The sequence below is a fragment of the Theropithecus gelada genome, chromosome 20, assembly GCF_003255815.1.
Source record: "Theropithecus gelada isolate Dixy chromosome 20, Tgel_1.0, whole genome shotgun sequence".
NCBI lineage: Eukaryota > Metazoa > Chordata > Mammalia > Primates > Cercopithecidae > Theropithecus > Theropithecus gelada.
Genome location: NC_037688.1, coordinates 71,848,284 through 71,863,922, shown reverse-complemented (window position 1 = coordinate 71,863,922; position 15,639 = coordinate 71,848,284). Strand labels below are relative to the sequence as shown.

Here is a 15,639-nt window from a genome sequence, read left to right as displayed (position 1 = left end):
TACTGTATTCCACACAGGACATTAGGGATATGTCATAAACACCCTGGATTCTGTTATAACCTGAACAGCATTAATATTTTTGGATTTTATTTCAGTAGGGATATAACTTGGCTGGAATCAAATGCAAAATCTCCTACCCCTACACCCATTGCAGCTCAAAATTTAGCTCAGCCTTAGCTGAGCTGCTTGGAGTCTGACCTATGAATACATATGTGGTCCAGAGGCCAGCCAGATATTTGGGCAGTTATACACAGAATTTGGGGCTACTCTTTTCTCCCTCTCTGTCTGGGATTTCTACTTTCCAGTAGCTATTTTTGCCCCAAATTCTATCCTCTGATTGTAAAGGGCAGTAAACCTTTCCTTTTTTTTTTTTTTTTTTTTTTTTTGAGATAGTCTCACTCTGTGGCCCAGAGTAAAGCATAGTGGCACTATCACAGCCCACTGCAACCTCAACCTTTCCAGGCTCAAGTGATCCTGCCACCTCAGACTTCCAAGTAGCTGGGACCACAGGCATGAGCCACCACACCCAGCTAACTCTTGTAATTTTAGCAGAGATGGGGTTTCTCCATGTTACCCAGGCTGGTCTCAAACCCCTCGGCTCAAACAATCCTCCCTTCTCGGCCTCCCAAAGTCCTGGGATTATAGGTGTGAGCCACAATGCCCAGCCTTTTTTTTTCCCCCCTCTTTTTAAAATAAGAGTCTTAACTGCCCTGCACAGCACTGATTGAAATTTGCCTTCAGACTAAACTCATGAACTAGGAAATTCACTGGTGATATTCTCATTTTCCGTGTGCTGACTCCCTTCCGGTATCTGCCTGGCCTGTCACTCTCCAGTGCCTTCAGATAGTTGTTTTTTATATTCTCCCCAGAGTTTATAGTTGTTACCTGTGGTAGTGATCATATGGGAGCTGGTCAGCCATATTGGAAATGGAAATCCTTTGTCTCATTTAAGTGAATAATGCAAATGGCACCATCTGAGAGATGGTAGTCCTGAGTCTGGAAGGAAACAAAGTCACGGCATGTTACAGAATGGGCAGGAGAACACTCGCCTATGGGTTCTTTAAAACTGGGTTGGGGATTTTTAGAATCATAAACCAGACTGGCTTCTATGCAAATCCTCAGTTTTGTGCATTAGTAAGTTGGGGATAGTCTTAACAAATAGTCAGTATTCGTTAAGTGCTTACTAGGTCCACTTAATTTAAGCCCCTTAAATGTATATGAGCTTGGATTGCTTTTATTGGGAAATTTGGCAGATGAGGAGACTGAGGTTTTGTGAGGTTAAACTCAAGGTGATAGTAGTTTGCATGATTAGTCACTAATAATGATAATGATGGCTTGTATTTATTGTATTATTATCATGTTGTAGATAATGCACTAGGAACTCTATTTATGTTATCTCATTTAATCTTCCCAACAACCCTATAATGTAAGTACTGTTAACAGAGACTAAAAATGCTAATTAAGACAGGCTGGTGGCTCACACCTGTAATCCCAGCACTTTGGGAGGCTGAGGCAAGAGGATCACTTGAGCCCAGAGGACCTATTACCCTATAGGTCCTCTACAGAGGCATGTTGCCTTCCTCTTAGCAATACGAGATTGGCTCCAACAGAAGACTGTGGGCTTCTCTGGCACATGCACCTGGGTAGGACCCAGAGAATACCTGTGGAGTCTGAATCAACCCAAAAGCCAATATCCATCCATTCTTCAGGAACCCCAGCCTACAACGCAAAAGAGGAAATCTTCCTAAGTAGAAATAAACTGTAATAAATTGCAGAGGTTCCCTCGTCCTGGTTTTCACTTCATGTTTTGGATGCTGCACGCCGGGTGAGCGGAGATCCCAGGCACTGGCCAGGGCAGCTGCCCTGACTCCAAGGGCTGCCATGAACAACTTCCAGGCCATCCTGACTCAGGTGCGAATACTGCTCTCCAGCCATCAGCCCAGCCAGGTGCAGGCCCTCTTGGACAGCCTGCTGAAGGAGGAGCTCCTCTCCAGGGAATACCACTGCACCCTGCTCCATGAGCCCGATAGTGAGGCTCTGGCCAGGAAGATCTCTTTGACCCTACTAGAGAAAGGAGACCTGGACTTGGCCCTCCTGGGGTGGGCCCAGAGTGGGCTGCAGCCCCCAGCAGCTGAGAGGGGCCCCGGCCACAGTGACCATGATGGTAAGTTGGCACCACTTTTAATCAAAGAGCAATGACAGACTGTAGGCAGCTCAAGGATTTTCCCTCCTCTCTGAAAGGGAAGTCAACGGGAAGGCAGACTGGTGTCTGGTGAGCTGGCAGGAGCAGTGAAAACTTGGAGCACTGTCGCTGTTGCTGGGTGTGCTGGAGTGTACGCTGCTGCTTCCCACTCTGCTGGAAGGAACCATCCCAGGGGCATGCAGCCAAATGCCTGCTTGGGTTCACTCACTGAGGCCTGATGATACACCAACATTAACGGGGCATGGATGGATAGATCAGCTCCTGCCTTCAAGGGGCCCGCAGTCTAGTGGGGAAGATGGATGCAGGCACAATCAGTGTGAATCAAAAAGAGAGAAATGGGGCCGGGTGCAGTGGCTCGTGCCTGTAATCCCAGCACTTTGGGAGGCCAAGGCAAGTGGATCACCTGAGATCAGTTCAACATCAGCCTGGCCAACATAGTAAAACCCTGTCTCTACTAAAAAATACAAAAATCAGTCAGACATCCTGGTGGGTGCCTGTAGTCCCAGCTACTCAGGAGGCTGAGGCAGGAGAATTGCTTGAACTCGGAAGGCAGAGGTTGCAATGAGGCAAGATTGTGCTACTGCACTCCAGTCTCGGCAACAGAGGGAGACTCCATCTAAAAAAAAATAGAGAAATGGGATGCAGAGAAAGGAGAAGCCAGAGAAAGAGCTGAAAGCAGAGCTCGCCTTGTGAGTATGTGTGTGCTTGAGTATGTGTGCGTTTGCATGCATTTGCTTATGTGTGCATGTGTGTGTCTGTGTGACACACACAGACAGAAACTGAGAGACAGAGGGAGAGCGAGAAAGGAAGGGAGAGAAAGACAGACAAAAAGAGACAGACAGACAGGCAGAGACAGGGAGAAAAGGGAGGGAGAGGAAGGAAAGGGGAGACTGACGGAGGAAGAGAAAAAGGGAGAAGGTGGGGGAAAGAAAGATGAGAAACAGAGAATAAGAACTCGCTTAGAGGGAGAGAGAATGAATGCCTTATTTTTAAGAGCATTGGTGATACAATCATCTTAAACCGGAAAGACAAGCCTGCACTGTACTCTGTCCACTCACATTCTTGGCTCCTCCAACTTTTTACGTCTCCTACCCAGTTACAAAGAAGTCCTCCCTCCATTGCAATGTCACAACTTTCTTCCTTTTTTTGAGACAGAGTCTGTTTGGTTTCCCAGGCTGGAGTGTAATGGCACGATCACAGCTCACTGCAGCCTCAACTTGCGGTGCTGAAGTGATCCTCCCACCTCAGCCTCCCAACTAGCTGGGACCACAGGCAGGCACCACTATGCCTGGATACTTTTTTAAAATTACTTTTTGTAGACATGAGGTCTCACTGTGTTGACCAGGCTGCCCGCAAACCCCTGAGCTCAAGTGATCCTCCCACCTTGGCCTCCCAAAGTGCTGGGCTTACAGGCGTAAGCCACCGCATCCGACCTGGTCATAACTTTCTAAAGACGATGTTTGTTCTATCTCCTTCTGAAATGCAAGTCTTGAGAGAATAACAGTGATTGACATTTATTGAGTATTTAGCGTGCCAGAAACTTCCTAACCACAATCTAGAACCCTCTTACTTATTTCTCCCTTGACCTTGAGCCCTTTGATCGTCATCCGTATTTAACACTTAGAGAAGAAAACAGACTCTACCCAGTGGTCACACAACTTGCCCAGGTCCCCCAGGTGGGAAGTGGTGAAGGCTAGATTTGAAGACAGACAAACTTTGATCTTCAACTTAACCTTCAGGGCATCAAATGCATTTGGCAGCCTTATCTTGGGCACCAGATCAATGCTGTTTACCAACTTTCTTGCCAAGACATACATTTCTACGGGGTTGGCTCTTTTTGTGGTCAAATTCTCACCCAAGTGGTTGCCATCGTCTCTTGGCCTCATCTTTCATTCTCTTCCTCCTAACAGACTACTAGGCAAGGGGGCATCTTTACCACTCAAACATTCTCCCTTGGCTTCTCAACAGGGGTTCAGACAGCCAGTGTGGTCTCGATGGCGGCACAGATGCCAACTGGGGGAGAAGCCAGAACCTTCTCTCTCCCTGGCTGCAGCCCCTCCCGCCCCAGCCACATGTGCCTTCACAGGCTGCTGCCGGACACTCCAGCCCCTCCCACCCCCTCCTTCCGAGAGTGCTGGTTCCTGTTATTTAACTGTGTTTCCTCCCTCGGGAGGTAATATTTTTATTTCTGATCTCACGTGACTCCAGAAAGTGGAACTGCACTCAGAGCCCAGTGTGGTCTTCGGGGAGCTGAGAGGGGTATAGGGCAAATTGCTTTTTTCCTGCTTTCTCTTTCTGCCCTGCAGCCAGCTTCCCTCCAGGGCTGCCAGGCCTGACCCTCTACAGTGGGCAGGTGTGCTGCTGCTGGACAGCTCTCAGAGGGGAGGAAAGAGGACAGGGCAAGAGAATTGCACGGTTTGTAAACAAAGGGCACTGACTCATTTTTATGGGGGTTCAGAAAAGGAAATCATCCATGTGCGGATTTTGTGACCCTCCCTCTGAACCACTCTGTAACGACCTTGGCCCTCTGCTGTGCTAAACGCTCCACTGGCTCCCACGTCACTCAGAGAAAAAGCTAAATCTGGACAACGACCCACAATCTGGACAATTTCCCACCTCATCACCTCCCTGCTGTCATTCCCTACTCCTGTCTGCCTCGTTCATCTACTCCAGCCACGTTGGCACCCTTGCTGTTCCTCGGATATGCTCAGCACACTGTCTGCCTCAGAACCTTTGCACATGCCATTCCCTCTGCCTGGAGCACTCTTCTCCGAGCATTCTCTTGGTCAACCTCCTAAATTCCTTCTACTCTTTGCAGCTTATCAACGAGGCCTACCCTGACCAAACCATTTAGAATTGCAGCTCCTCCCTCCACACTCTGAGCTGTCTCCCCAGATTGATTTTTTTCCCCACTTTTTTTTTTTTTTTTTTTTTTTTTTTTTGATACAGAGTCTCACTCTATCGCCCAGGCTGGAGTGCAGTGGTGAGATCTCAGCTCACTGCAACCTCCACCTCCTGGGTTCAAGCAGTTCTCATGCCTTAGCCTCCCAAACAGCTGGGATTCCAGGTGTAAGCCACTATGCCAGGCTAATTTTTGTATTTTTAGAGACAGTGTTTCACCACGTTGGCCAGGCTGGTCTTGAACTCCTGACCTCAAGTGATCTGTCCACCCCACAAAATACTGGGATTACAGGCGTGAGCCACTGCGCCTGGTCCCCCACCTTCTGTATATCTTACTTTTGTATTGTGTGTGTGTTGTTTATTGTTTGACCCTCCCACTGGAAAATAAACTCTACGTGGACATGGATCTATGTTTTGATCACAATATGTCCCAAATACCTAGCACAGAGTCTGAGCACACGGTAGGTATGCAATATATGTTTGTTGAATATTGAGTGGATGGATGGGTGGTTGGGTGAGTGGACGGATGAATGGATAGTTCATGTAATACCATTATTCCTCCTTTACTAACGAGTAAACTGAGGCACAGAGAAGTTAAGTGATTTGCCTCTGGTCATGTTCTGAAGAGGGAGACTATGGGGTCTCATGAGTCCTGGCCAATTGCTGTACTTTCTGCAAAAAAAAGTACTGTTTTGGCTTCCTCTCCTAAACAACCCAAGGGGCTACCGTAAATCTACCCTAAATAGGTCGGCAATCTTCAAAGTGAAATTGATGATTCAGAAGGCACCTTCAGATATTGCAGTGCCTTAGTTGCAATTGTGCAGAAAGCTCAATTCTGGAGATGGGAGCTTAGGGGTTTTGCTCTATGCTACACAGAGCAACCTCTGTGCATCCAGCCCCAGGAAAGCTCCAGTGAGTCCCAAGAGTCAAGGTCCTTGCCCTGGAGGAACTCAGGTGCCTCAATAGGAAGTTAAAGCAAACATTCAGGCAGTCCCTGGTCAACAGTGGGTGACAACATTGGGACAACACCTGTCAGAAGCCAAAGAAGGGGGAGCTAGGATGGGTGATGATGGAAAAAGAACCAGGCTGGAGGCTGGACAGCTGGACAGCTGGACAACTCTGGGTCTGAGGCCATCCTCTATTCTTTATGCACCATGTGACCTTAGCCACATGACTAGACCACTCGGAATCTCAGTTTCTTCATCTCTGAAATGGGAGCAATGATACGAATCTCCTAGGGCTCTAGTGAGGGTTAAATGAGATGGTAGGTAGAAACCTTCCAAGGCAGTGCTTGGCATTAGGTCACACTGTATAAACATCAGACCACTATAAGGAGGATAACAGCAAGGAGAATTGAACAGAAAGAAGATAAACCAGGGGTTTGAAGCACCGAGAAAAATAATTACTGCAGTCTCACTGGGGGCCCCAAACAATATCTAGACACCTACTCTGTGCAAAACGCAGTGCTGAATGCTTGGGTACTGTGCATATTTGAGAAATTAATCAATGTGGCCCTTGCCCTTGGGTTGAGGCATAGAATTGGCACATGGGCCGTGTCCTCAGACAGCCTGAGTGCCTGTCCTGCCTTCCCAATTCCAAGAGGTATGACTCTGAGCACTTCCCAGGCACCCCGCCTCAGTTTCCCCATCTATAAAGTGGAGATGATAATAGCATTTAGAGTCACTGATCTAAGGGCTCAGGGACATCATTCAGTGTAAGACCCATGCATTTCCTGCAAGAGGAAGCTGGTTCTGACTCAGCCTCGAGGCTGGCGTCTGAGGCAACCACAAGCCCAAAGTGAATGGTGGAAAGATGACTCTAAGTGTGGGCAGCCTCAGCTGGCCTTAGGTGTGACCATGGAAGGCACAGTATGAAGGGGCCCATTCCGCACACTTTCTCAGAGGCTGTAGGGCACCCCTGCCAGGGTCTTAGATTTTATTGATTCCTTTGACTCTGCTTTGTTGGTTGTTTTTGTTGTTCTGTTTTCATTGTGTGGTATTTTCGCCCATGAGGTCTCAGTTCTAGGAAGAATAGAACAAAGCCTCCCTCTGGGAAGTTGCCTGATTTATTGGAAAGGTAGGTACACTCCACACATCGGTAAGCTCCCTTCCTCCAGCTTCCTTCCCCATCTGATCCTTTGGATGTGAGAAACCAGAGCTGTGACATACCAGAGAGGATAGAGGCTGTGCCTTCCCTCTTTTTGGGCTTCCTTTCCTGAGAACCAGCCCCTGTTCTGATCCTGGGAACCTCCTTTGCCTCAGGAAAGGGGATGTGTTGGTAAGGAACTCATGCCTTTCACCTTGGACTGCTTCTCTGGCCCTCTACCCCAGGAACCACAGAAGGAGACACACCTGCATCCGGAAGTTGGCATTTCCCCATGGGTTTTCCCAGGCCAGACTGTTCCAAACACAGCTTGCCCCTAAGCCTGGCACTTCTCCAACCAGGGACGGTTTCTGTTCTCTGTTGCTATGACCTTGAACAGTTCACCTGCGTTCCTTACTGTCTACTCTCCCATCCACCTACCTGCCTGCCCTCCAACTTTCCTGATCTGTCTACTTACCTTCTCATATCTATTTCTTTTTATTATTGTTATTATTATTATTCTCACCCTGTCTTTTTTTTAAATTAATTATTATTATTATTATTTTTTGGCTGGGGGACAGGGTCTTGCTTTGTAGCCCAGGCTAGAGGGCAGTGGCATGGTCTCAGCTTATTGTAACCTCTGCCTCCCAGATTCAAGCAATTCTTCTACCTCAGCCTCCTGAATGGCTAGGATCACAGGCACCTGCCACCATGCCCAGCTAATTTTTGTATTTTTAGTAGAGACAGGGTTTCATCATGTTGGCCAGGCTGGTCTGAAACTCCTGACCTTAAGCAATCCACCCATCTCAGTTTCCCAAAATCCTAGGATTACAGGCATGAGCCACTGTGCCCAGCCTCTTGCCCTGTCTTATGGTGGTAATCTACTTCTCAATTTATCTATTTATATCTACTACCTACATACTTATATACTTATTTACTCATGTCTACTTATCAGTTAATCAATTTCTGTACCTACCTAATCACCCATATATTTCCCATATATTTACATGTCAAAGTATTGTCCTACCTTCCTACCAACTAAGCCCACTATACAACAATCCATCAGTAGGTCCAGGTTCTCATATGCTCTCCCATGTTCCTGCCTAATTTGGATACATAGCAGTTGTATTCTACTCACCTGTCTCCCTGTTCACCGATCTCTTTTCTTCCCTTTCTCGCCTCCTTTCTTTCCTTCTCCTGAATCATTTATTTAGCACCTGCTAGAAATTATGGTGGACTCCCCATCCAGTGCTCTTTCACCAAAAAGCATGAGATGAAGAAGCACTTTCAGTCTAGTAGGGGAGGAATCTTCATCCATTTGGAACTGGAGGCTGCCTTGATCATTCAAATCTAAAACTCCATTCATTCCTTCAAATGGTCTTGGAATAGTGTGTCTTTTATTTTATTATTTTTATTTTTATTTATTTATTTTTTTTTTGAGAGGGAGTCTCCCTCTGTTGCCCAGGCTGGAGTGCAGTGGCATGATCTCAGCTCACTGCAAGCTCCACCTCCCAGGTTCACGCCATTCTCTGGCCTTAGCCTCCCAAAGTAGCTGGGACTACAGGCATCTGCCACCACACCCAGCCACTTTTTTGTATTTTTAGTGGAGACAGGTTTTCACCGTGTTAGCCAGAATGGTCTCGATCTCCTGACCTTGTGATCCACCCGCCTCGGCCTCCCAAAGTGCTGGGATTATAGGCATTAGCCACCGCGCCCAGCCTATTTTATTTTTTTTGAGACAGGGTCTTGCTCTGTCGCCAAGGCTGGAGCACAGTGGTGCAATCACAGCTCACTACAGCCTCAACCTTCTGGGCTCAAGTCGTCCTCCCATCTCAGCCTCCCAAGTAGCTGGGACTACAGGCATGCACCACTCTGCCAGGCTAATTTTTTTATGTGTTGTAGAGATGAGGTCTCGCTGTGTTGTGCATGGCTGGTCTCAAACTTCTGGGCTCAAGCGACATGCCTGCCTTAGCCTCCCAAAGTGCAGTGTGCACCCAGCCTGATGATGTGTCTTTCAAATGCTCAGTTCTATGTAGGCATTGGGGTGACCGTAGAAAATTAAAGACCTGGCCCTAGACATTAACAGATTTATGATCTAATCGGAGGTAGCAGGGATGATGCTTATGAACTTGAAAGTTGAAGTTTTATTGCCAAACAATGTTGCAGCAAGTTTTGTAAAACCTAGCAAAGCAAAAAATTATAGTTAGCTGTGGCGCAATGAAGTTGGGAACTCGAGCTTTGCAGGATGGCTAAAATATAGGCCAAAAGGGAGAAGGCAGGAGAGCAGCACTGGGAGGGAGCAAGCTCCCAGCATTCTCCCCTGGCTTGCAGGGAACCAAGGTGCGAAGGTAGGATTGAGCGAAATCTGTTTTGGGAAACTGCAGCAAGGACCGGCAATTTTTCCAGAACGCTGTTCTTTACTTGGAAGACCAAGGTCCTCCCCATCTGTCCCTGGGACTTAGCAGGGGACCCCAGTATGGGTGCTAGTGGTTGCTGCCATGCTAGATTCTGGCTCAAGACAAATAAATTCAGATCCTTAGGGCAAGACTGGCTTCAGCAGCACCTCTCCTGACAGAGGTCCCCTCTCAGGACAGAACTGACTTTGTCCCAAGCAGACCTGGGCTCAGGGAATCCTCATCACCTCTGCAGGAGTTTGTTGTTGTTGTTGTTGTTGTTGATGATGATGATGTTGTTTGAGATGGAGTCTCACTCTGTTGCCCAGGCTGGAGTGCAATGGTGTGATCTCAGCTCACTGCAACCTCCATCTCCTGGGTTCAAGCAATTCTCCTGCCTCAGCCTCCTGAGTAGCTGGGATTACAGGCATGAACCACTCCTGGATAATTTTTCTATTTTTAGTAGAGACAGGGTTTCACCATGTTGGCCAGGCTGGTTTCGAATTCCTGACCTCAAGTGATCCATCCACCTCAGTCTCCTAAAGTGCTGAGATTACAGGTGTGAGTCGCCGCATCCACCCTGCAGGAGTCTTTAAGAGGCAGCAGCAAGGAGGCAGGTGTTTCAGCAGAGAAGAAGCCTGCGGTGGGCTTCACTCCTCCTCCTGCTCTTTACCCCCATTCACTCAGTGCCAGAGGTTGTCATTCTGCCTCTGAGCCTTCCTGCCCGTTCCCTCTCCATCCCTGAACCTTCACCTGCCTCTGCTGAAATTCAGCTCAGCTCCTGGCTGGGTACCACTGCCACTCATCTCTAGCCTCTCTACCCTGGTGCCTCTGGGTGCCAAAGTGCATCCTCTGCCATCAGCCAAACACCGGTTGACGGGTGTCCCTTGCTCTGCTCAGAGACCTACACTGACACAGGCATCGTCAGGTTCAGGTCTTGTGGAAAAGACCCGGGTCTGGAGGAGTCAAGGAAGATGTAGATGAGGAAGGTGGTACTGAAATGAACCTCTGGTACAGGGAAGATATACCAGGCAGCTGCAGTCATCCAGGTGAGAGTTGGTAGTCGTGGCTGGCCCATTCTAAGTTCCAAAGCTGCCTTGGTCATCCGTCTGAGGACGGGATGGGGGGACATCAGAGCCAGCTATCTCTGAGAACAGAAAGGGACCCCCATATGGGACCTCAAGACGGCTGAGCAGTCAGAGGTGCCTCTCCCGTGGCACCAGGTCGTAGGATAATGAGACTTCTTAGAATTTCTTTCTCTCTCTCTCTCTCTCTCTCTCTCTCTCTCTCTCTTTCTCCTTCCTTCCTCCCTTCCTTCCTTCCTCCCTCCCTCCCTCCCTCCCTCCCTCCCTCCCTCCCTCCCTCCTTTCTTTCTTTCTTTCTTTCTTTCTTTCTTTCTTTCTTTCTTTCTTTCTTTCTTTCTTTCTTTCTTTCTTTCCTTCCTTCCTTCCTTCTTGAAACTGAGTCTCTCTCTATCACCCAGGCTTGAGTGCAGTGGCACAATCTAAGCTCACTGCAACCTCTGCCTCCTGGGTTCATGTGATTCTCATCGTTCAGCCTCCCGAGTAGCACACACACCATCACGCCCAGGCTAATTTTTGTACTTTTAGTAGAGATAGGGTTTTGCCATGTTGGCCAGGCTGGTCTTGAACTCCTGACATCAAATGATCTGCCCGCCTCAGCCTCCCAAAGTGGATTACAGGTATGAGCCACCACGCCTGGCCCTTCTTAGAATTTCTGACATTCACCATGTCCATTTGTTAGCCCCACCAAGCAAGGCTGTTTCAAATTGACTCTTAGCACTTCTTATTTGTCCGGCAATTTCCGCCCCCCCTCCTCACCCCAGGACTTCTGAAAACAGTGAAGCCTTCAAAGTAATCACCTTACAAAGAAGGGCATCATTCTCATTTCACACGTGGGGAAACTGAGGACCACAGAGAGGAAGTAAAGAGGCCAAGGTCGCACACCTGCTAGTAAGTTCCCCGTCCAGTGCTCTTTCAGCAAAAATGCATGAGGCACGCAAGTCATTGCTTCCAAACCTTCATTTCAGTACCACCTTCCTCATTTTTGTGTTTTCTGCATAACACCTTACTATTATTTATGACAGGTTATTTTTTTAACCACTCACCTTTTCTATTCACCTTTCTTTTCTTTTATTTAAGAGAGACAGGATCTCACTCTGTTGCCCAGGCTAGAGTGTGTGGCATGATCATAGCTCACTGCAGCCTCGAACTCCTGGGCACACTCGATCCTCCCACCTCAGCCTCCAGAGTAGCTGAGACTACAGGTGTGCACCATCATACCTGGCTAATTTTTAAAAAAATATTTGTAGAAAAGTTAGTCGAATGTAGTGGTGAGTGCCTCTAATCCCAGCTAATCAGGAGGTTGAGGCAGGAGAATCACTTGAACCCGGGAGGCAGAGGTTGCAGTGAGCCAAGATCGTGCCATTGGACTCTAGCCTGGCAACAAGATTGAAACTCTGTCTAAAAAATAATAATAATAATGATAATTTGTAGACACAGGGTCTCACTATGTTGCCCAGGCTGGCCTCCAACTCCTGGCTTCAAGCAAGCCTCCTGCTTTGGCCTCCCCAAATGTTGGAATTACAGGTACAAGCCACCTGGCCCAGACATCTACTTTATTTTCAAATAAAACTTTACATTCCATTATAAAGGAAAAAAAAATGGCAAAAACAGGAGGTAACCATGAAACAAGAAAGCAGAGTGATGTTCGATTCTAAAAAGATACTGTTGACTGTAGAAGGCTCTGAGGCTAGAGGGCTGCTTTCTATAAAATGAAGTGATCGTACATTAGAAGAGGTGTTAAAGACATGTTAGCACCAAACTGAGACTTCCCCCTTGATGCCATCAGGAGGATGTGCAGATACTGGAAAAGACATTACCTTTCTCCCCGTGGGAGTCAGTATTATTTAGCATCACATCGGTGGGTCATCCCAAACCGTCTGGCTACAAGGGTACTATATTTGGGTCAACACTCTTTTAGGCATAACTTATGTTTTAGTCCAATATCTAGGGATGAAAATGACAGGTGGGCCACTTATGATCTCCAGGGAAATTCAGGGCAATTTCGTGTGGGGGTGGGCATGGTAGAGGGGAACGGCATCTAAGAAGTCCCCGACAGAGGCTCTCAGCTTGTCTTGAGGCATTTGGGGCGGCTGTGATACTGACCCCATCCTGCAGAGGATGGCACATATTGGCAGCTGGCACCAGCGTGGTTCCATTGTGATCATCATTTCTGAATGTCAGAGTGTTGAAGGTTCCCCCAACAGACTTTCTGTGTAACTTTCTGTCTTCACCAAATGCAATCCACAACAAGGAATTGAAATTAATTTCAGACGCGTGGGGAGGGCTTAAGGGAGCATGGGAAAATTAGAGGGTGTTCAGAAACAGAAATGTGACGGCTTGGGGCCACCTTGCAGGGAGAGTTTTTTTGACAGTCCCTCACTTGTTTCTTTGCATGTTGGCTTAGCTTGGCGGGCTCCCAACCGGTGACTGGCTAGTGATGAGGCTGTGTGCCTCTGAGCTGGGCATCCGAAGGCATCTTTGGGGAAGCTGAGGGCACGAGGAGGGGCTGCCAGACTCCAGGAGCTGCTGCCTGGCTGGAATTCCTACACCATGCGTTGCCTGGCTCCACACCCGGCTGGGTCCTACCTGTCAGAGCCCCAAGGTAAAAGGGCCGGGAAAGCATCTTAATTTAGAGTGTGGTCTCAGCTGGTCTTGCCATTCTAGATAAACAGAGAGACTATTCTGAATTGGGGGCGGGGATGAGGATGAGAACATGAGTCTGTGTCCTGCTGGGTCAGGCCATTGGAAGATGTGAAAGAGTTGTCTATTTCCTTCCACCGGAGGGAACCTTCAGGTCAGCCAGGTGTCTGGACTGTGAATCCTGTATCAGCACCGGAAGGTTCTAGAAGTCAGACTTTCGGGCAGTGTGTCATTAACTCTCAGCATGCTGGCCTGGCTCTGCCCACAGCAAGATCCTTTCTCATCCCTTTGGGTAAATACTGAGCACTGCTTCTGCAAAACGGGACCTCTGCCAGACTCTACTCCATCCCCAGAGAAGCAGGGAAACCAAAACTAGAGTCAGCCTTGAGGTGTAGCTGTTGAGCCCTTGGCAGCTGGTGAGAGCTGGCGGATGCTGCCATTCCCCCAGTTTTAAAATGGTGTTGTTAGAAAAGGGGCAGGGGACAAGGGGACAGATGGTGGGAAGACCACAGCGCAGACACCTAGCACTGGCTCTGAAGGCAGCATGGCAGCTCCACCGTTGGCTGCGAAGGGTGTGCCCCTGAAGAAGTTGTTTATATTCTCTGAGTCACTTTTCCTGGAGTGTAAAATGGACCTGTGGGAAAGCCCATATGATAGGGTAATGACGAGGGACCTAGCACACTGCCCAGTAGTTTGTAGGAACTGAATATCATCATAGGAGCTCAATTTTATTGGCATTGCTGTTGTTGGGTGGTTAAAGGGTTTAAGGGAGTGTGGGAAAATTAGACGGTGTTCAGAAACAGAAATCTGACGGCTTGGGGCCACCTTGCAGGGAGAGTTTTTTGACGGTCCCTCACTTGTTTCTTTGCATGTTGGCTTAGCTTGGCGGGCTCCCGACTAGTGACTGGCTAGTGATGAGGCTGTGTGCTTCTGAGCTGGGCATCGGAAGGCATCTTTGGGGAAGCTGAGGGCACGAGGAGGGGCTGCCAGACTCCAGGAGCTGCTGCCTGGCTGGAATTCCTACACCATGCGTTGCCTGGCTCCACACCCGGCTGGGTCGTACCTGTCAGAGTCCCAAGGTAAAAGGGCCGGGAAAGCATCTTAGTTTAGAGTGCGGTCTCAGTTGGTCCTGCCATTCCAGAGAAACAGAGAAAAGGTACCCCTTTTCTCAGACTCCCCTGAAATGTATGGTTTGCTCTGAACCCAGAGAGAGATGACAGGTCTGCCGGTGTTGCTGGGTGCAGATGTAAGTTGCTAGGGGAAAGTGTTTGAGGGGGAGAAGTCAGAGGTGACTTTGCCCCCTCCCTCAATTCCAGATGAGGAAATACAGGCATGAAAAGGGAAAGTGACCACCTCAAGGTCTCATGCCCTGGAGGACCCAGCAGGAATCCAAGACCTCTGAAAAGGAAGGGCGGGGCTCTTGCCACCGCTGGGGGTGTGGTCATGGGGACACAGGTTTTCCATCCATGGAAGGCCCTGAGAGATTTTGTCTTCCTCCCTAGGGCCAGCATCAGAGGAGTGAACAGCTCAGTTCACTCCTCCATGTGCCCTGGGAGGTGGTTTGCCACTTTCACGGTTGGACTGAGTTGGAGAGAAACAGAGAGCCACCCAGGGGTGGGGACGAGCTCTCTGCAAGTCAGGGTTTGCCGATCACTTGCCCAAGTGGCTCCCTAGCTCCTGGCTCCCGGCTCTGGGCCTGGGACTTTCCCCGAAGTGGAGCTGGCCACTGTGAGGAGCCGACTGGAGGTAGGGACCTCTTGAAGGGCCCAGGCAGTTGGGATGCCACTTCTGATAAAGCACGTGGTGGCCACAGCAGGTGCCTGGTTGCTCCACAGCCTGGCCAGCGTCTAGTGATGCAGAGAGAAAGTGAAAGGGAAAAGAACTGCGGGGAGGCGGGGAGGTAAGATGATAAGGGGATGAGCTGCCACAGACTCGCCGCGGCCCCAGAGCTGGCGGGAGGGAGAGGCCACCAGCAGCGCGTGCGGGAGCCCGGGGAACAGCGGTAGGTGACCAAAGTCTCTTCTGCAGCCCCTAAGGTCGGGCTAAGAATCGAGGCTCCGAGACTGTTAGTTACTAGCTCAAGGTTACACAGTAAGTCTGGGAGGAGGGGGGATAGAATATGCAAAATGTAGACCCGGGAAACACCTCGTTTCCCGCATCCCTGGAGCGACTCTGCACGGGAACGGGGAGCTGGGAACCCGGGGCTTGGCTTGCTGTGCCCAGAGCTCCAGGGCCGTGGGCGGGTGGCAGGAAAGCCTGGCGGCAGCTTCTGCAGAGAAGCTGGAGCGCAGACGGGGAGCGCGCAGCAGACACACGCTCCAGGCCACCCTTGGCG

The 15,639-nt window shown here is 49.2% G+C and overlaps 1 protein-coding gene across 1 annotated transcript in view; it reads left to right on the top strand.

Moving 5' to 3' along the window:
* The first annotated feature begins 1,819 nt into the window (after window positions 1-1,819).
* The window catches only part of CIITA (class II major histocompatibility complex transactivator), a 60,832-nt gene continuing 47,012 nt past the window's right edge, over window positions 1,820-15,639 (top strand). The window contains exon 1 of the mRNA XM_025370571.1: window positions 1,820-2,164. Within this exon, the coding sequence (XP_025226356.1) occupies window positions 1,882-2,164 (283 nt within the window). The 5' untranslated portion in view covers window positions 1,820-1,881. The remainder of the gene's footprint in view (window positions 2,165-15,639) is intronic.